Here is a 16960-nt window from a genome sequence, read left to right as displayed (position 1 = left end):
GTGCATGTAGAAGAGTGGGGGTGGAGAGGGGAGCTCAGCTCAGGAGCTCTCCCAGAATGGATAGCTCAATTCGTGTGCAAGGCTCGCAGAGATGACTAGGAAGATGTGAAATGTATGAGATAAGTGTGAGAAATAGACAGTCTTGGAATATGTGCCCGTGTTGATTGGAGTATAGCCATGATGTCTATCCGCGCAAATCTAAAGACGACGTTGAAGTGATTCTCATACTAGACCCAATCTCTCTCTACCTCGTTCATATGAGATAAGGCGACTATAGAGTGCCTCCGAGAATCCATATCTCGCCGTTGGACACCTTATCGGCGATGCTCGTGACTTCCACGTCACCGGGCTGGATCTGTTCTTGTTGTCAGCTCACTGCAGGTAGAGCAGCACTTGATAAAAAAAGATGAACGACGAAACAAGAAGAACAATCTCAGACAGACGGGAAGTGGTGGGGCGGAGTCTAAGCGAGCCACATGGCCGTAGTGCAGCCCCACCCAACAACCGCCAAAAAATGACCGCCGAAACGCGCCAAACTCGCAAAAAAAGAACCTGGACGACCTGCTCGACGAACAGACGAATATTGATGAGAGTGGGACTTGAACCCACGCCACTTTCGTGACCAGGAAACTGATTGCTCAGCGTGCTAAGGGGAAGACCTTAACCTGGCGCCATAACCAACTCGGCCATCTCACCATGTGATTGATTTGATGGAAGAATGAGGCGCGCAGTCGAATATGAAGGCAGCTGGGTTGGCAGAAAGAGGATGAGGAAAGGGAAATCGCTCGTGTTGGTGGGGACGAGGTTCCACTGCGCTATGCAGGATGCTCTCTGGCTTACCTTCTTTTGGCCGTCTTTGCTCTCCCACCAAATCTCGTTGCCGTCCAGCGTTTTGACTTTCTTGCCCTCCTCCCACGGGCTTTCGAGGACGAGGTGTCTCTGCACGAAGCGCTTGAGATTGTTTCTGGCCCTGTTTTCGCCATCACTTCCGCCGTACGCCTCTGCGCCAAAGGATTTGTAATCTTCGGCGTCTTCCCAGGGCTTCCTCTTCAGCCCGCGCATCACGCTGTTGTCTGGGGCGAGCACCGTCGCGTTCTTTGTACCATCGTCCAGGCGGTCAGATACCGTGTCGATGTCGCGCGTAAGCCCGCTGAAGATGGCGATGCGCTGGAGGCTCCCAATAACATCAGATATGATGACGCCGGTGGACACTTCGCCTGCGGGAGGCATGATGTAGTCTGTCAGTGGCGACTGTTCGCGGAGCACGTTGAAGGACTCCAAGATGCTGTCAAAGGGTCGGGACTCCGCAGAGCTGGCGTAGATCAGGCAGATGCTGGCGATCGAGTATGCGATTCTCATGATTGTTCAGGGTCCACGTAGGTATGTGGGTTGTCAATAGATACGTCCGGAGGGGCTCACGCGTCATCTGCCGCGGGATAGCCAAGACTTGGTCGCGTGAATGATCGGCAGCTATGATCTGAGCTTCGCGAACTTGAGCTTTTACACTCACTCCATGCATTTACAAAACTGAACCGCGCGCCCTCACGGGCTGTTCAGCTTCAATCTAAACAGACTGCTACTACTACCATGACACTGCAAGTACCTACTATCACTGTCGTAAGTTGATCGTTACCAGGCTTATGGTGGGACGCTAACATCTCAGGACGACCTTCACGCGTTCCATGCGAAACATTTTCCTAACGCGTCAACGCCGGAGCAACTCCTCCATGGCGTCGAGGCTGAAGCGTTTGAAGAGCTTTACGATGAGGAAGATGCGTTAGGCTACTACCCAGACGGGACGAAGCGCACCCTCACCGACGAACAAATTGCCATGTTTCGACACTCGGAGATACAGGCCATTATTCGCGAACGCAGACGGCGACGAGATAACGGTGACGCATCTGAAGAGGGGGAAGCTGCATCTAGCCCACCTGCCATGGATTCAGGCTCGTCTTGCATCGACCCAGTTGCGTCTGGAACTACTGCTTCAGCGCAATCTGTCGCTCTCGAGAAAACAGACAGAGTCCGGTCAGGCCGCGTAGAGAAGCCCAAGGGCCAGCAATGGGCGACGAGCAGTACAAGAACGAAGACCAGGAACAAGAAGCACAGAAACAAGTACAAGCTCAAGAAGAAAGCAGAGAGGGACGAGAGAGAGCAGAAAAGGAACAATCGCGAGCACGGAGACGGTGGCGATGAGAGCGACGAGTGGGATCCTTGGCATCAGGCGAATGGGCCAGACGTGCAGAAAGATGACACGGTCGCCCTCGACTATTGAGGCTCACGATGAGTACAAGTCCTTGATAATGTACAGCTCGAAGACGCGTCACAATGTTGCTCTTTCGACCAGCTGTCTGGGGGGGTTCCAAGGTCTTCTCAGAACGTTCACACAATTTTCGGTTGGCTTCACGTACGTCTTCCCATCTCTTTTTCTTAACAGCATGCAATGATGAAAATCAGTTATCGTCATCCTTAGGCAGAGACAGCCGGGCTTGAGACGAAGTTGAAAGACTGCTTGCAGCCTGATTCTTCGATTCGTCTGTGCTGTCCATGATGAGTTTACAATCTTCTCTCTGACTGCATGCTCTCACTCTATACCGCGTCTTAGCCCACTGTTCGCGAATCCGTGCTGACGTGATAGACAGAACTCTACTCAAAGTGCAAGACCATGGCTTTCTCTCCCAGTCTATTGTTAGACGTACGGATATGTCGGTGATGGGGGAGCGCATGCGATGACGATAAGTAAGGAAGTTGCTTGCAGAGGTAGTATGAAGAAATTCAGAATCTTGGTATCATCGAGCTTAGCCTAAAGATATGTTACGAATAATATGGACGTCATTCGTGAGTGGTACTTGGTGTGTTAAAAAAAAGGTAGTTAGTGAAGGTAATAGCTAAATGTCTTTAACGAAACATTTACTTAGATTGACTGCTGTATAGTCGCTAGGCTGTTATGCTCTTCACCTCCTCAATCCCTCTCACCGCCGACGAAGATAGTCTCTCACCATCACCGCTAAACTCACCTTCACCAGTACGACTATGATATAAAAGCGTTCTGCTCCCTAATCTTTCTTCTCTTCCAACTCACAACTCTTCAACTCCTTGTTACCGATTTTATCGACGCGCGATCATGGCGCCCCGAAAAGAAGCCATTGACGAGAAGTCAAAGAAGAACTCTGCCGCGAAGAAGACTGAGAACCGAGTCGTAAAGAGGCCAGCCAGAGGGTACCACAAGTTCAAGAATGGGATGCTGAATGTAACGCCTAAAGGTGGCGAGAAGGAGCTGTGCGCTTTTCTCTACCTCTACAAAGCGACCGCTAACACAGTACAGAGTCAAGAACAACCAGAATTCCCCGCTTCTACGCCTCGCACCTGAGATCCGCAACCGCATCTGGACATTCGTGCTTGGGGGCATGCTGTTCCGGCCGTTGTTTTCGGGGCGTAGTTATAAGAAGATGCGTCCGTCCAACATTGACCGAAACGATGGCCTCACTCTACTTCGTACCTGCAGACAGATATACCATGAGACTGCCCTACTCCCTTTCAGATCTAACTTCTTCATTTTCTCGGCCGTTAGCCTATGGGGTTCAAAGCTCAATATGTTCAGAATGCTCAGAGGGTATCAGCTGCAGCAAATCACCTCTATCAAGCTGGAAATCGACTCCTTCACGGGTGTGAATCTCCACACTCTGCAACTTGTCTTTGATGGTTGCTCTAGACGATCACACGCATCCATGTCCCAAGCTTTGCCAGGGTTGAAACACATTCATATATGTGTTTTCAATCCTCCCGGTTTGAGCGAGTCAGTCTTAGAAGATTACAAGAATCGTAGACTTGAGCAGATCAAGCAGATCAAGCAGTTCTTTTCCGGCAGAAATTTGGACATTTCAGTCGAGGTAATCAACACTCATTGGTCTACCTACGATGCTCTGTAAGCTAGTAACATGAATAATATCTCCCAGATATGTACTAAACAATCACAGATGGTCATAGGTGGACCTCTAGGCGATACGGGAGAACACGGTTTCTCATGAGGGACAACTTTTGGCCTTGAGACCCCACAATCTTTGGCAGACACTCCAGACATGCATACAGATGAGTGGGTTTTCCCACGAGCAACAACCATGTCGATGTGGCACAGTTGGGAGCTTGATGACAATTGGCTGCCTGATACTCCCAGGACCGGCTCTTTTCTAGGAGGCTGCCGGACGGATTTCCATGGAAGATTTATTAGTAGTTGCTTTGGAGGAACAGAACAAAAAGACCTCGATCTTCGTCCAGAAAATTATAAGACAGAATGGTACCACCCTCGACTTTAGGCCATTCATATGCCATGATAGTTTCCTAAGATGCTGCTTTATACATTCAGAAACCTATGGAAATCACCACATTGCCTCGGTGTTCGCATAACCTGGGTGCCCACAAGCGATTTTGTATCATCTGTGTAAGATATCACATCAGGTGTCAAGTCAGTCCAACCCATGCTATGCAAACGTTGTTTACCATCTAGTCAGGTCATGTGTCTCTCATCCGAGCGGATGCCCTAGTTCATCACTCTCCCCGTTCCTTCATGTCCCTTCTAAGCCGCCTTCATTTTCCTTTCACTTTCCTTTCACTTCACTTTTGCCATCGTGCACGGCCCGTTTCAACATGGATTTCTTTCTTAGTGCGTAGGTATCGCTCTATCCGTTTCTTCCCCACTTCCACCTCACTTCAGCCCAACTTGAGCAACATCGACACTATGGCTCCACGCAAGCCAGCCAAAACAAAGAACCTGAAGCCAGCAAAGACTGGCGACGCCGGAGTCGTCAAGCCAAAGCGCAATGCCCGAGGCTATCATCGCTTTCGATCTGGCATGTTGAATATGACGCCCAAGGACGGAGAGAAAGAACTGTAAGTACTCTGCATGCTTGTTCACGGCCTTGAGCCAACGGGTTAGCCGCTTTAATCTACGAACAGCTAACAAGATATCATAGGGTGAGAATCAACCAAAACTCGCCGCTCCTACGCCTCCCTCCTGAGATCCGCAATCATATCTGGGAATATGCTGTTGGAGGTTACACCGTCCAAGGACTCTACGGAGCCTCGCCTGGCCATCATCACAGGCCCAGCCTTAAAGTATTTGAGCGCACGGATGGTCTGGCACTTCTACGCACTTGTCGCCAAGTGTTTGCGGAGACCGCTCTTGTTCCTTGGGCAGCAAGTTTGTTCGCTTTTAACCATCCTTTGACTATGCGTCAGGTGATGAAAAAGCTTAAAGGTTATCAACGCAAGAGTATTACCATGCTTCGGCTCGACGTTCATTCGCCTAATCAGATTCCATGGTGGAATCCCTTGAGGAATCCACGTCGTTTTCTAACTCAGGGTCAACTCACTGGTGTAAAGCATGTTCATTTACGTGTCTTCAGATGCCATCGAGTCATAGACTATTCAGTGACTCCTGTGCTGGAGAACCTTCGAGCTTTTTTTCCGGGCGCTACAACGAGCTGCAGTACAACGAAAGATATATGGCTTCCTACTAGGTAAGTGCTTCGTATTCTTCCAGTAGCCTGACAAAATAGATCTGACGTGGTCACAGGTAGCCTCCCGAGGAATAGAGTACAATCTTCAGTTGCATCAGGCGAAGCCGGTGTGGTTAAAGCTTGAACCCAACCCAGCTACGAGCTATTTGGTGCATTTGGGATGCATTGGACTGATCGATGAAGTGTTTTCTCCTCAGCAAGAGTTGGGCACATTACACTCGTCCAGCGAATATGCATCTGCGACGTTATAAGATGGACAACGTTGGCATTTGACACAGCAATTCTATGAGCAACGGCCAAATGATGATTCTGTTATGTATCTTCGGGTGCTTGTTTTCTTCAACAATCAGGATCAATTCAAAAACTCGAGCCATGTCTTCTATCTTCCGTGCATTTTTGTTGCATTCTCACGGCATTGTCGCTTGCTGTTCGCTGAACGTTTTCGTTTTGAGAATTCATTCTATCTAGCTTGTCACTATAAGTTCTGTAAGCCTCCCACTCCTATTTACTATGCATCTGTCTACTGTAGTATCCAAAAGAAGTATAAACTTTTCCACCTGTTTATATTCTATGGTATACTCGCACTAGTCGAAGGGGCTACATTAGTTACTTTAGGGGATAGTTACTCGTACAATCTTTTGGAAGGGGAACTGAACCGTGGTTTATATCTTAGAACGGGACTTCACTTTCCGACTACTCATCACGAGTTCAACCTCGTATCTATGCAGGTACTTCGCGTTCTTGCCCCGCTTTCTTCGGAATCGCTTTCTTCCAAGCTTATGCTTTCGCATGCTTCGCGCTAGGCATGTATTGGTTCGTGCTATATGCTTTCCCTCGCCCTTTCCTCTGTCTCTCCGCGGACCTCTGCCCTCTGACCTCACAACCTCTCGCCTCACAACTTCTTGCTTTGTCGTTTTTTCGCTTCTCAACCTCTTGTCTCTCAAACTCTACCCTCGGACCCCAAACAACGCTGCCCAATCACCATGTCGCCACCAAAAACAGCCGATGGCGTAAAAACAAAGAAAGAGAAAACCGGTACAAAGGATAGAATTATGAAGAAGGGAGGGATCGTCAAGACACTGCGGAACGCACGTGGTTACCACAAATTCAAATCAGGTTATACACAGAGATGCACTTGGCAAACCGCATGTACTAAAAGAAAAACAGGCATGCTCAATGTCACGCCCAAAGGAGACGAGAAAGAGCTGTAAGTGCGCCAATCTGTGACCTTCGATAAGCGTATCGTGGACAACGGTGGCTTGTCTGGAACCTATGCTACATTCATCCAGTTGTCGCGATCACTACTTATATTTTTGTAGTCAGTGTTCTGACAGTGGTGTAGAGTCAACAGCAACCGAAACTCGCCTCTGTTACGACTACCACCGGAACTTCGAAACCGTATCTGGAGCCATGTTCTTGGTGGTAAGATCTTCAGAGCGTCTTACCAGCGTCCTGGACAAAAGTACAAGCTGAGATCCCCACCAACCGAGCCTGACAACTGCATGTCTCTTCTACAGACCTGTCGTCAGATCTATTCTGAGGGCGCATTGATGCCACTGTCGCTCAATACTTTCACCATCGAATCACCTAGATGTATGAAGCGGCTCCAGAAATGTCTCAAGGAATACCAACGCAAGCAGATCGTCTCGATTCAACTTGAGCTCGAGGTTCTCAACTACAGCGCATGGTTCGACCCGTGGTACTTTGAGTATTACAAAATCTCTATCCCTGTCATTTTCCCTGGACTGAGGCAGCTTCGGGTCTTGGTTCTCTCCCCTTCAGCGAACGACACTTCCTTCCAAGAGGCTGAAGGCCACGTAAGAGATCAACTTGGGCCCCTCATTCAAGGAATGCCGTCGCCAGTCAACATACTAGTGGAGCAAACTAATCAGGATTGGAAATCATACGACTTATCGTAAGTACAACCAATGCTCGAGCTTTTTGTGGTTGTTTGCAAACTGAACAATTTCAGGTGGAAGAACGTCCCAGCCAGCGACAGGACACTTGATGTGGTTGGCACAACACATGTTTCTAACAGCTCGATGGTTCTTGACAAGTGATTAACTGATGTGCACACGTTGCTCAAGTGCAGGTTGTCCAACGGACCGGTTTCCATGGGCATAATGTGACACTTGGGATGAGATCGTGGAAATCCCCCAATTTTTCTGTTCTATTCCCCTGTTTGTATTGAGATATCCTAGATTTTATTGACCATGAGAGTACTTGCCATCAATTAGATAAACACCAGGTTCACCAATAGTATAATACACAGAACAAGTTCGCAATTGCCTCGACATATCACGTTGTAATTCTCCTACCCAAAACCCTCCACAATCTCCTTTCAACAATCTCAACCGTCCATGACAAATAGACGTCTCCCCTGCACAAAGCAATCGCGGTTCTTTTACGGGCATATATCTCAACTTTCTTTGGTTGAGCGGGGCATGATTACGTAGTCTCCGAGACCGACTTCGTATATTATCCCCTCTAGGCGCTGGGGCAACTCGTACGCAGTATAGGAGACTCTTTGGCGTGCCCTTTAACGTCGTGTTGGAAATTTTTGGGTTCTGATGTACGAGGCTGCGATAGTTGCTCGGCTGAAGTGCGGGAGAGGACGGAGAGGACGGAGTCTGTGGGCAGGCTTGGTAACCTAACCAATTAGAGGGGCTTTGACTTGATGCTCCCCGCTCTTATTGGAGGGGTATTCGGAGGTCGTGGTAAAGTCTGGATATGGGCTTTTCCCCCTGAACTATGGCTTTGTCGCGTACTGTGGAGACGACGTGGAGACGACGTGGAGATTGTAGATGCGTTTTATACTCTTGTTTAAAAACGTGCAGAGATCAAGAGACTGTGGTTAATGTTAGGGATAAAATATCGATGTTCAAGGCGAAGAGATTTCGTGGACAAAGTTGGACATTCTTGACCAATATCTTTCATCGTTGCTTGGTCTGCAACCAATCTCTCAATCGTAGTGGGTAAGGGTTCCAGTACTTCGCATGTGAAGCTTTCCGCTACAGAATCCTCCGAGAGGCCTCCACGCTGCCGCACATGGAGAGTGTCTGTCCTTGTCTGGAAGTGATTTGGGAGTGGTTCGCACTAGCCGCCCGCCGACCAGAAGACGTGGATCGAAGAGTGGGGTGGTGTGGGTAGGGCCGCGTGGTCAAGGTGCAAGTACGAGGGAAGAGAGCTGTATGATGGATGAATAGATGACCGGCAAGTAAGGGGTGTACTAGTATATGATGGGGTTGAGAAAGGGTACACCGGATCGCCAGCGGGTGTTGCATCATGCATCATGCACGACGCATGCAAGCTGACCATCTCAAATCTGACTAGAAATTGTTCCTGCATGGGTACCTGTAAAAAGCAAGTCAATTTGATCGGCAAGACACTTCTGCCGGCTAGTAGTACATGTGTCGCATACCAGACGCATACAGTACTCAAACAGTTGCTATTGCTGAACAGCTTAGCAGATATCGAGAAGAAGCTACGGCATACAAGTAAAGTAGACAGACACCACCACCACCCTTCCAAGTACGAACACAAGTCGCACATCCAAACGCCCATAGTACAAAACCCGTACCCCATCCCCGCTTTGTGAAGAGGTACTCCATGCGTAGCGCCCACAATCTCCCGTCCCAATTGTCTCCGAAACGCCATATGGTCAGAACGCCCACCTTGAAACCCCTTTCAAAGAACCGGAGGATTTAGAGTCCGTTGCTTTTGTATCCTCAATGGCATGTGCCTAGTACGTCGACTGCCGCATCAAATGCAGGAAAATCGTACATCTCTCAATCTCGACCATATCTTTTGGTTCGCGGCTCTCAGACCCTGTCTTCTCGGCAATGACCTCAACTTCAATGCGATTCACACCGCCAACCAGTTTGGCCTCGTAGACCGGCTCGCCCTTCTTCTTGCCACCTTCGTAGCCTGGTCCTGGGCTGCCGCCATTGATACCAGCAGTAACGGGAATGCGGTTCACTTCAAAAGTCTTGTGGCCGTTGACTGTGACGAAGAGGCGGTACACACGATCTGTGAGGGCGACGGGGACCTTGGGTACGATCTGGAGATAGGAGTGCGTGGGCGAAACGACGATGGTCGCGCTGTTTGCGGTCTTCTGCTTGTTGGCAAGAACATCGACAGACCATGGCTTGGCAAGGTTAAGCGCGGGATGTGTATTCAAGGTGATTTTCGGGAGCAGAGCTTCGTTGATACCTATGTATTTGTTAGCAAACGCACAAACACACTGATACTTGAGAACCACTCACTCTTTAATGGCGTCTTCCGGATGTGGTCAATTCGAGGTGCTGGAGGAGGAGGGACATAGTAAGTCAGTGGTTGATATGGAGGGGCATAGCCAGTTTGTTGACCGACAGGCCCACTAGGAAATGGACTACCACTTGCTGGCCGAGACATTGTCTGCGGCGGAGCCATGTTCGGATGTGGTGTTTGCACAGGGACGCTAAGTCGTTGATTCTGAGTATCTGGAGCGGTGCTAACAGGCCTGATTGCGCCGAGGGCAGGAGACTGAATGTCTTGCTTGACACCATTGATCGCTGCTGGGGATACTGCAGATCTCATCTGAGCAGCAGGAAGCGGGGCAATCGAGACAGAACTCCCTCTTGGTCCGGTGAATGGATTTGACGAAGGAACAGGCGTCCCAGTGTTCCCTGCGGAAGGTGGACGTGATGTTGGTGGGTTCTTCATGCCTTGCAGAACATGTTTCTGTTGCCTTAGAAGGGCATCGTTATCAACAATGACCCCAGGAGTTGCTGAGCTGCGTGCAGCTGGAGTATTTGGATCTGAGCCAGGACTTTGTCGTAGCTTCAACTTCAATTGCTGCTTGGGGGCTGTAGCTGGAGTAGGCGCGGCAACGGACATGTTCAGTTTGAGTTTTGGCTGCGGTGGCTCCTCGACGGTGGCCTTGGCTTCTGCAAGTTTCTTCTTGAACAATTCCTATTTTCGTCAATATGAAGGCAGGCGTGTGACGAAGTCAATAATCATACCTCGAGTTCCATGGACAGCTCGTAGATGGCACTACCGTCTTCGTTGTAGATTCGAGCGTTTTTCCAGATAAGATTCATGGCGTTTTCGAGCGCATCCCAACTCTTCAACAGGGTCACACCCGTAGGGGCTTCACGGCCCACCACACCGCGCACTTTCTTCTGAACAGCAGAAAGCGACATGGGATCTTTGATTAGCTGGTAGTAGTCCTTCATGCCGCGAGGTGGGAGGTTAACGAAGGGCTCGAATATCCTAAATTCAACTCTGCGCCTGGAATCAGCAAGGGAACATTTCGGAATTCAGATTGTACCCACCCAGGCTCTGTATATTCAACTATCTCCCTTAGAATCCGTTCTTGTGCCTGTTGGAATGCCTGCTTGGTGCCCTCTGGGTTATCGTCGACCTTCATTTCAGGTACCACCGAAGCCGACTGTCTCAGCTTGGAAGGCGCAGGAGTGGCCGGTTGTGCTGTTGCTGCGGCGCGCCGGGGTCGTTCGACGGTGTCTGGCGTGGCTCTAGATGTTGGTGCAGCTCTGGGAGTGGAGACGATGCGTGGTGTAGGCTTCGCAGGCGAGTCATTCTCCTCACCAGGAATGGGTGTTGCTACTGCAGAGTACGTGTTGTCGCGGTAGGCGGGGTTGTGCTTAACCATCCAGTTGGACGCCGTCTTGCGCAGACGTTCGGCATCTTCGTAGAGGGGTGTGCGCTTCTCGTTGAATTGCTTTGCGTTGTTGACCATGCGCTTGCAGTCACCCTCGACCTGCGCGAGTGCTGTGTATTCGCCTCGACTGAGTTTGTCCTGTGGCACTGAGGTCAGTAAGGTGTCCCTGTTCGAAAGAGACAAGCTGTCGCAGATGTATGCGAGGGGACGGTGTCGTGGGAAGCTCGGGGAGCGTGTCTAGGCACAGTGTGTGGAGGCTTGGGTATGGTAGGTGATGTCGTGGATTGGGGCGACATACCTCGATAGTGTCGAGGGCGATGGGCAGCTTGATAGCTTCATAGTAGCCGGGTGTGCTCTGAAGGCCTTTGTTAGCAGACGTGGTGGTTTCGGCGCAACAGGAAACGCACCTGGGGAGGCAGACTGAGGAATGCACCGGCAATCGGCCGTCCACTGCTCGCTGTCAGCAACCGTCTGTCTGGACCTGGGGTACGGCGAGGCTAGTGTCCAGGGCAGGGCACGTACGTCTTGTCCTTTGCCTGCTTCAAGTTCTCGAGGAACTTCATGCCCAGCGCCGTCGTCGTCTCGGCCGTCTCTGCATTCGCGCTGGTGTCTGTCTGTGGGCGCGCGGTCCATCATTAGCAAGTCTGGTCACATGTTCCCTACGCGCATCGTCCTGTTTCTCCGCATGCATCGTCGGCGCGGGCGCGTTGTTGCGGCGACGAGGGGGGTTCGGCGGAGGAGATGGGCTACTCGTCCAACCCAGACATGGCGCGCTCCTCGTTCCCAGAGCTCTCCCACGCCACAACCATGCCCTCTCGCACGCGTCCGAACACCCGCCGACGATGCAACTCTCACTGCAGGAGGCTACACGTACCGGCACTTTCTGGCGCTTTGCAGGGCGACCCTCATTTTCCACCACCGCGGCGCTGGCGGCCTTGCGCTTCGACACACTCTCCATTTCGATTCGATCGCGGTCGCGCAGTCAATCCAAGCCGATATCGAAAACTCGCAAGCGTGATTACAGTCGTGGGGCGGGTGCAGTGAAATGCGAGTTGGTCGCAGGCTCACCTCGATACCAGAAGAAGCGCGTCAACCCTGGGGAGGATCGTTGCCAAGCAGCGCACGGACCCATTCGTTTCCATCATCACGTTCAAACGTTCAGCAATCACTCGGACACAAAACATTTACTAGTGCGTGAGCCATGTCCAGCTACAGCATTGATCCGAAGTCGATTGGAGTATCAAAATAGGCGTATAGGTATCCATCCCTTGGTTGCTGATCTCAGGGTATCCAAACTACAAATGACTTCCCCCTAAGTGCCCAGCAAACCCAGCCTTGTTTGTAGAACGGTGTTGAAGAGTGAGTAAAATCAACCCATATCACTGCTCATGCCTTCTTAGTCGAAGTCTCGTTTTTGCCGGAAGCCTCGCTCGCCGTTCTCTCAAATTCTTTCTGAGCTTCTTGTTCCTTGAGTTCGCGCACCTTGGCCAAGACAACCTCTCGGAAGATGGCACCTTTGGCAATCCTGCTCAGACGCCCGGGTCCTTTACCAGTCGCGCTAGTCACATCCTCTTTTGTTTCCAAGCTGGTGCCGTTTGGTTCGCTTGATGCGAGCGCCTCACCTGCAGCCTCGCGGGCGTTGGCAGGAACATCTGCTTCTCCAGGAACGTCCTCTTCCTCGTCTTCCTGCATTTTGAGGGCTTCAATGCGGTTCGCGAGCTTCACAAGCTCGATGCCACGCTTGAGACGAGCCTTCGCGACGTATGCACGAATCTCAGGCAGCAAGTTGTGGTCACTAGCCGTCGTGCCGCTTAGCCATACGTGCTTGAGTGCTTCCTAGAAGCTGTTAGCTGTGTAGTGATGAGGGAATGTGAATTTCTCGTACCCCACTGCTTGGTCGGCTGTTGGGGTCCGGTGTCAGCAGCAGCTTGATGAATTCCTTGGCCTCCTTGCTGACTTCTTTCCAATACCGCTCGTGGAAGATGACGCGACCGTTCTTGCACTCTTCGATCAAATCTGCGAGATTCTCCGATCGGAATGGCGAGTATCCGCAGAGAAGTGTGTAGGTAATAACACCCATGGACCACATATCAACGGGTTTTCCGTGACCCTTCTTCAGCATGACTTCGGGAGCAGCGTATCCGAACGAGCCGGCCATGGTGGTTAGGACCTCGTTCTTGGAGTCGAGCATCTTCGCGATACCAAAATCGGCCAGCACAAGAGACGAGTGGGGTTCCCGTGTGAGGTAGAGAAGGTTCTCTGGCTTAAGATCTGAACATGTGTAAGCGCGGGGTACTCAACAGGCCATGAATGACATACCTCTGTGGACAACATTGTTCTCGTGGAGGTAGTTGACAGCCTCGAGCACCTGTCGAATGGTTTCGGCAGCGTCCTTCTCGGTGAACTTTCCTTTCTCGCAGATGCGGTCAAACAGCTCTCCGCCCGTCGCCAATTGGGTCACGATGTAGTATTTGTCCTGGTTTTTGTCAGCTCCATATCCCATACATGCTTTCGATGGCTAGACGCACCCTCGATTCGAACCAGTCGTGGAACTTGACAATGTGTGGATGCTTCATGCGCTGCAGCATTTCCAGTTCGTCGTATACCATCTGTTCGTTTCCCTTGACATTCTTCTTCAAGATGATCTTGACAGCGACCTTGCCCTCGGGGCAGTCGGCCTCTCTGACGATACCATACGTTCCGGCGCCCAGTGTCTTTCCAAATTTGTATCGAGATCTGCAGAGATAGTACTCAGTATGTGGATCGTCCGTGCAGGTAAGAGAGGCACAAACTTGCGGTCATAGCTGTCGGGCTGGCCGTGCAGCTTGTTGAGCATGTTTGAAACTGCAACGGCGCATTAGTTCGGCAACCCGTACACCAGCATCCCGAAATACTGACAACTCATGGCGGGCAAGTGACTCGTGGCGACACAACTGTTGTGATTCGGGGCTGAAAGTCAGAGTGGAAGATGCCTATCAGGCGCGTACAACTGGTGGTGGGGTTGATGAGGGGTAGGTGCTCAGCTCAGCTGTAGATACTGAAATTGCTGTAAGACGCTCGATATGTGTATAGGATAAATACGAGAAGAGGAGTAGGGGAGGAGGCGCAGGATATGTAAGTGTTAAACTCTTCGGGGTTCTGAACGGACTTCTGGGGCCTGTTTGCAGCTGTGGGGGCTGAACGCGCCTTCTGGCCGTCTCGATTCTCCACTCCGCCTCGCGGCTGCCATCCAGGCGTTCTCCGTGGCGCAGTGACACGAGCATGCTCACCTCTCCACCGCGCCTTGTTTGCAAGGCTGCAGTACAACAAGCGCGCCAGACTTGCTGCCTTTTTTGGTTAGAAACTAGAGAATCAACCGTGATTCTGGCGGAATCTGTCCACCAGCCCCTCTCTTCAGGCGCACGTTTTCCACCACGATCGCACCTTGCACAAGGCTGACATCGCGTCTACCCGAGCTAAACCCCGCTGAGGCATGTGCGGCGGAGCAAGCTTCTTTCGTATCAACAAACTCAAGTAGGGGTTGTAGGCGAGCAGCAAGGGCAGGGGGTGCAAACAGAAAGCACATGCAAATCTGGGAAGGTGATATTCTCTACGTCATTCTTTCGATATCCAGCAAGCAGAATGCTCTTACACAAACCTGATGAGCCGTTACTACGAATACTATATCTTCATTCCATCAGTCCACACAACTCCATTTTCCAACCCTACCACACACTTCTTCTACACTATCCACCCTGAACAACCCTCCAACAACATGTCCGCAGCAACGATATTCACCGTCCTAGCCGGCCTTGTCGCTGCCATCGGCGTAGGCGTCTACTTCTTCGGTATCTCCCCCGAAATGAAGCGCAAGCTCGAGCGTCAAGCCCTCAAGACCATGGGCGAGAACAAGATGTCCTACCTTGCCAAAGGTAATGATCCACCATCGCACTCCTAAAACAAGATCATCTTCTAACCTCTCACAGACCAGATCAACAAGATTCCAACCTCCGATCAAGAAGACGTCCAGGAACTCAAGCAGGGCATCAGCAACATCGCAGGCGGCGCTGTGAACAACCCGTTGGGCGAAGCATCTGGTGATTTCGCAGATGACTTGACGAGCCCGTTGACTGGCCGCTAATGCTTGTTCACTGTGTAGTGCGAGCGGCGAGCCAGGTCTGGGATGCCGTGCAGGATTATTCCAAGATTGCGCTTGAGCGGGTTTCGACGATGACGCAAAAGGGGAAGGCGAAGGTGGAAGAGAAGACGTTGTGATATCATAGCGACGACACCAGCGGGACGAGGCGTTCGGGTACGGTTGTTTACTTGCGACGGTTGCACGACTGACGATTTCCTTTGGCATGACTTACGATGAACGTTTACCTGTATCAATGGCCGGGAGGAGCTCGAGGATGTGGACGACGAAATTCAGATAGCAGTCCTGCACAATCCTCAATTCTCAATTCTTCATCTTCTTGAGTCTCACAACCCTCCTCTCCAAAATCCCCATAGCAACCCGTGCCATCCCATGACGATACCCCAAAACCCAACTTGAAACCCCACCTTCCTTGTTTTGTGCTGGAAGTAATGCATCCCCGCCAACGCCCCAGGCCAACCACCAACCATCGCCAGAAAATGCAACTTCACCTCCGCAACTCTCCACTCCATACTCCTCGCCTGCATCTTGTCATAACCATACAGCACAAACGTGACGCTACTAACGGCACATGTGTATGCGATGGGGAGAAGGGAGTGCGTCGCAGTGTAGAGGCGAATTAAGGTGACAGTGGGGAGGACGAGGGAGAGGATGCCGGCAACTGTTGCGACAGTGAGAGGGCGGTGACGGTAGGGTTTTCGTGGAGGCATGATTGATGGGCCATTGGTGGTGTTTGTGAGTGAACGTGTGCTGGAGAATCGTGATGGACCTTGTCGATCTCCCGTTGGCTGCGCCGTTGGGTACGCTTACGCGGGACGGACTAGTCCAATGCAGCTGGCATCCCTCCGTCCACTTCCAAATCACGTTCAGCTTCAAACTCGTACGTTTGTGTAAATCCGCCATGATGATGCCAAAAATCATGTCTACTATTCAGCCTCTTGTTTCTCCCCAGAGCGGTCTCAGTTAGGCGGGAGCAGTTCACCAAGACATTACTGGTAAGTGACTGGAGAATCTGAAAAATCAAGCAAATCACTAACTTTTCGTGTCTCAGTATGTATGAGCAAGGGATCCTATCGAAATAGGTATTCCGGAGGTTTCAATCTGCCTGTAGCAAGTGGTGTCAACCCCTTGTTCCTGTGGAGTAATACTGCCTCCACCATCTTTTTCTTTCATCCACCAGCAGCCAAACCCAACTTCCTCCACCTGTGATGACGATCCCATAGACAGCGTGCTGCCGTAATTTCGAGAGCTGCTATGAATCCCGCTCTTGCAGGCAAAAGGCAGTCGTCAGCGAAATGCAATTCGAGCTAAGTGCAACAAGAAATACGCCAGTGAAGGCGGCGCGGCGCGGCGCACTTTCTCCAAGTTGAGGCTGACCAGTCCTCTGTTTTCTAATAACATCCGCTTTTGTGGCTGAGCTGAGTATGGTATAACAGAATTGGTTCAACCAAGGTTGATGCGATTTATCGCTGCTTACTATAGAAAAGTACTGCATCCCCAGGTGGATCAGCCCGAATTCAGTTCCTAGCTCACATTTTGTACAGTCGTCCTCTCTTTCCTTCAAGTTTTGAGGCCGAGGTCTCTATGTTTGTAGCCTCACGATTCACACTGGTGTAGCGCACGGATATTGGCAGCTGAACGTTAGCG

At 51.0% G+C, this 16960-nt stretch overlaps 9 protein-coding genes and 1 non-coding gene across 10 annotated transcripts; 5 read left to right on the top strand and 5 right to left on the bottom strand.

The window, feature by feature from the left end:
• Positions 1–271: 271 nt before the first annotated feature.
• Positions 272–1359, bottom strand: P153DRAFT_284128 (uncharacterized protein; the record flags this gene model as incomplete). The annotated part of the gene is made up of 2 exons (XM_033663307.1): positions 272–355; positions 841–1359. 2 exons carry the CDS (start codon positions 1357–1359, stop codon positions 272–274), a joined length of 603 nt encoding a protein of 200 aa, XP_033527085.1.
• Positions 585–696, bottom strand: P153DRAFT_t31. The gene has a single exon. It is a non-coding gene; the product is annotated as a tRNA-Leu (tRNA).
• A 228-nt stretch (positions 1360–1587) lies between the features above and the next one.
• Positions 1588–2275, top strand: P153DRAFT_382316 (uncharacterized protein; the record flags this gene model as incomplete). The annotated part of the gene is made up of 2 exons (XM_033670132.1): positions 1588–1617; positions 1664–2275. 2 exons carry the CDS (start codon positions 1588–1590, stop codon positions 2273–2275), a joined length of 642 nt encoding a protein of 213 aa, XP_033527084.1.
• An 849-nt stretch (positions 2276–3124) lies between these two features.
• P153DRAFT_354172 (uncharacterized protein) lies at positions 3125–4028 on the top strand (the record flags this gene model as incomplete). The annotated part of the gene is made up of 3 exons (XM_033666491.1): positions 3125–3279; positions 3326–3890; positions 3978–4028. The coding sequence occupies 3 exons, from the start codon at positions 3125–3127 to the stop codon at positions 4026–4028; spliced, it is 771 nt and encodes a 256-aa protein (XP_033527083.1).
• A 707-nt stretch (positions 4029–4735) lies between these two features.
• On the top strand, positions 4736–5576 carry P153DRAFT_354171 (uncharacterized protein; the record flags this gene model as incomplete). The annotated part of the gene is made up of 3 exons (XM_033666490.1): positions 4736–4887; positions 4971–5516; positions 5573–5576. The coding sequence occupies 3 exons, from the start codon at positions 4736–4738 to the stop codon at positions 5574–5576; spliced, it is 702 nt and encodes a 233-aa protein (XP_033527082.1).
• Positions 5577–6391: 815 nt separating this feature from the next.
• P153DRAFT_363982 (uncharacterized protein) lies at positions 6392–7749 on the top strand. The gene is made up of 4 exons (XM_033667489.1): positions 6392–6632; positions 6684–6723; positions 6859–7431; positions 7489–7749. The coding sequence occupies exons 1-4, from the start codon at positions 6500–6502 to the stop codon at positions 7574–7576; spliced, it is 834 nt and encodes a 277-aa protein (XP_033527081.1). The 5' UTR covers positions 6392–6499; the 3' UTR covers positions 7577–7749.
• A 1134-nt stretch (positions 7750–8883) lies between these two features.
• P153DRAFT_428758 (Bromodomain-containing protein) lies at positions 8884–12230 on the bottom strand. Its single transcript, XM_033672732.1, has 8 exons — positions 12053–12230; positions 11701–11792; positions 11586–11628; positions 11477–11533; positions 10832–11316; positions 10520–10781; positions 9782–10469; positions 8884–9728 (listed from the first exon to the last, which is right to left on the bottom strand). The coding sequence occupies exons 1-8, from the start codon at positions 12134–12136 to the stop codon at positions 9259–9261; spliced, it is 2181 nt and encodes a 726-aa protein (XP_033527080.1). The 5' UTR covers positions 12137–12230; the 3' UTR covers positions 8884–9258.
• Positions 12231–12490: 260 nt separating this feature from the next.
• Positions 12491–14192, bottom strand: P153DRAFT_363979 (Ca/Cm-dependent protein kinase A). The gene is made up of 6 exons (XM_033667488.1): positions 14077–14192; positions 13971–14022; positions 13707–13914; positions 13498–13654; positions 13064–13449; positions 12491–13014 (listed from the first exon to the last, which is right to left on the bottom strand). Exons 2-6 carry the CDS (start codon positions 14012–14014, stop codon positions 12565–12567), a joined length of 1245 nt encoding a protein of 414 aa, XP_033527079.1. The 5' UTR covers positions 14015–14022; positions 14077–14192; the 3' UTR covers positions 12491–12564.
• A 740-nt stretch (positions 14193–14932) lies between these two features.
• P153DRAFT_283887 (uncharacterized protein) lies at positions 14933–15298 on the top strand (the record flags this gene model as incomplete). The annotated part of the gene is made up of 2 exons (XM_033663286.1): positions 14933–15089; positions 15144–15298. The coding sequence occupies 2 exons, from the start codon at positions 14933–14935 to the stop codon at positions 15296–15298; spliced, it is 312 nt and encodes a 103-aa protein (XP_033527078.1).
• Positions 15299–15639: 341 nt separating this feature from the next.
• P153DRAFT_382309 (DUF1294-domain-containing protein) lies at positions 15640–16023 on the bottom strand (the record flags this gene model as incomplete). The annotated part of the gene is made up of 1 exon (XM_033670131.1): positions 15640–16023. One exon carries the CDS (start codon positions 16021–16023, stop codon positions 15640–15642), a length of 384 nt encoding a protein of 127 aa, XP_033527077.1.
• Between the last annotated feature and the right edge of the window lie 937 nt (positions 16024–16960).

This window comes from Dothidotthia symphoricarpi, assembly GCF_010015815.1.
Source record: "Dothidotthia symphoricarpi CBS 119687 unplaced genomic scaffold P153scaffold_4, whole genome shotgun sequence".
In the NCBI taxonomy this organism is placed as follows: domain Eukaryota; kingdom Fungi; phylum Ascomycota; class Dothideomycetes; order Pleosporales; family Dothidotthiaceae; genus Dothidotthia; species Dothidotthia symphoricarpi.
This window is presented reverse-complemented; position numbering and strand designations above follow the sequence as displayed.

What these genes read in the sequence shown, in the direction of transcription:
- P153DRAFT_363979 (XM_033667488.1), bottom strand. Translation starts at nt 14,014, where the DNA reads ATGCTCAACAAGCTGCACGGCCAGCCCGACAGCTATGACCGCAA. An exon ending in CCCGACAGCTATGACCGCAA is followed by an intron (nt 13,915 to 13,970) that starts GTTTGTGCCTCT and finishes CTATCTCTGCAG; the next exon opens with ATCTCGATACAAATTTGGAA. An exon ending in ACAGCCGACCAAGCAGTGGG is followed by an intron (nt 13,015 to 13,063) that starts GTACGAGAAATT and finishes AACAGCTTCTAG; the next exon opens with GAAGCACTCAAGCACGTATG.
- P153DRAFT_363982 (XM_033667489.1), top strand. Translation starts at nt 6,500, where the DNA reads ATGTCGCCACCAAAAACAGCCGATGGCGTAAAAACAAAGAAAGAGAAA. An exon ending in TTACCACAAATTCAAATCAG is followed by an intron (nt 6,633 to 6,683) that starts GTTATACACAGA and finishes AAAGAAAAACAG; the next exon opens with GCATGCTCAATGTCACGCCC. An exon ending in TGGAAATCATACGACTTATC is followed by an intron (nt 7,432 to 7,488) that starts GTAAGTACAACC and finishes GAACAATTTCAG; the next exon opens with GTGGAAGAACGTCCCAGCCA.
- P153DRAFT_428758 (XM_033672732.1), bottom strand. Translation starts at nt 12,136, where the DNA reads ATGGAGAGTGTGTCGAAGCGCAAGGCCGCCAGCGCCGCGGTGGTGGAA. An exon ending in AAGCAGGCAAAGGACAAGAC is followed by an intron (nt 11,629 to 11,700) that starts GTACGTGCCCTG and finishes GACAGCGAGCAG; the next exon opens with TGGACGGCCGATTGCCGGTG. An exon ending in TCCTCAGTCTGCCTCCCCAG is followed by an intron (nt 11,534 to 11,585) that starts GTGCGTTTCCTG and finishes AAAGGCCTTCAG; the next exon opens with AGCACACCCGGCTACTATGA.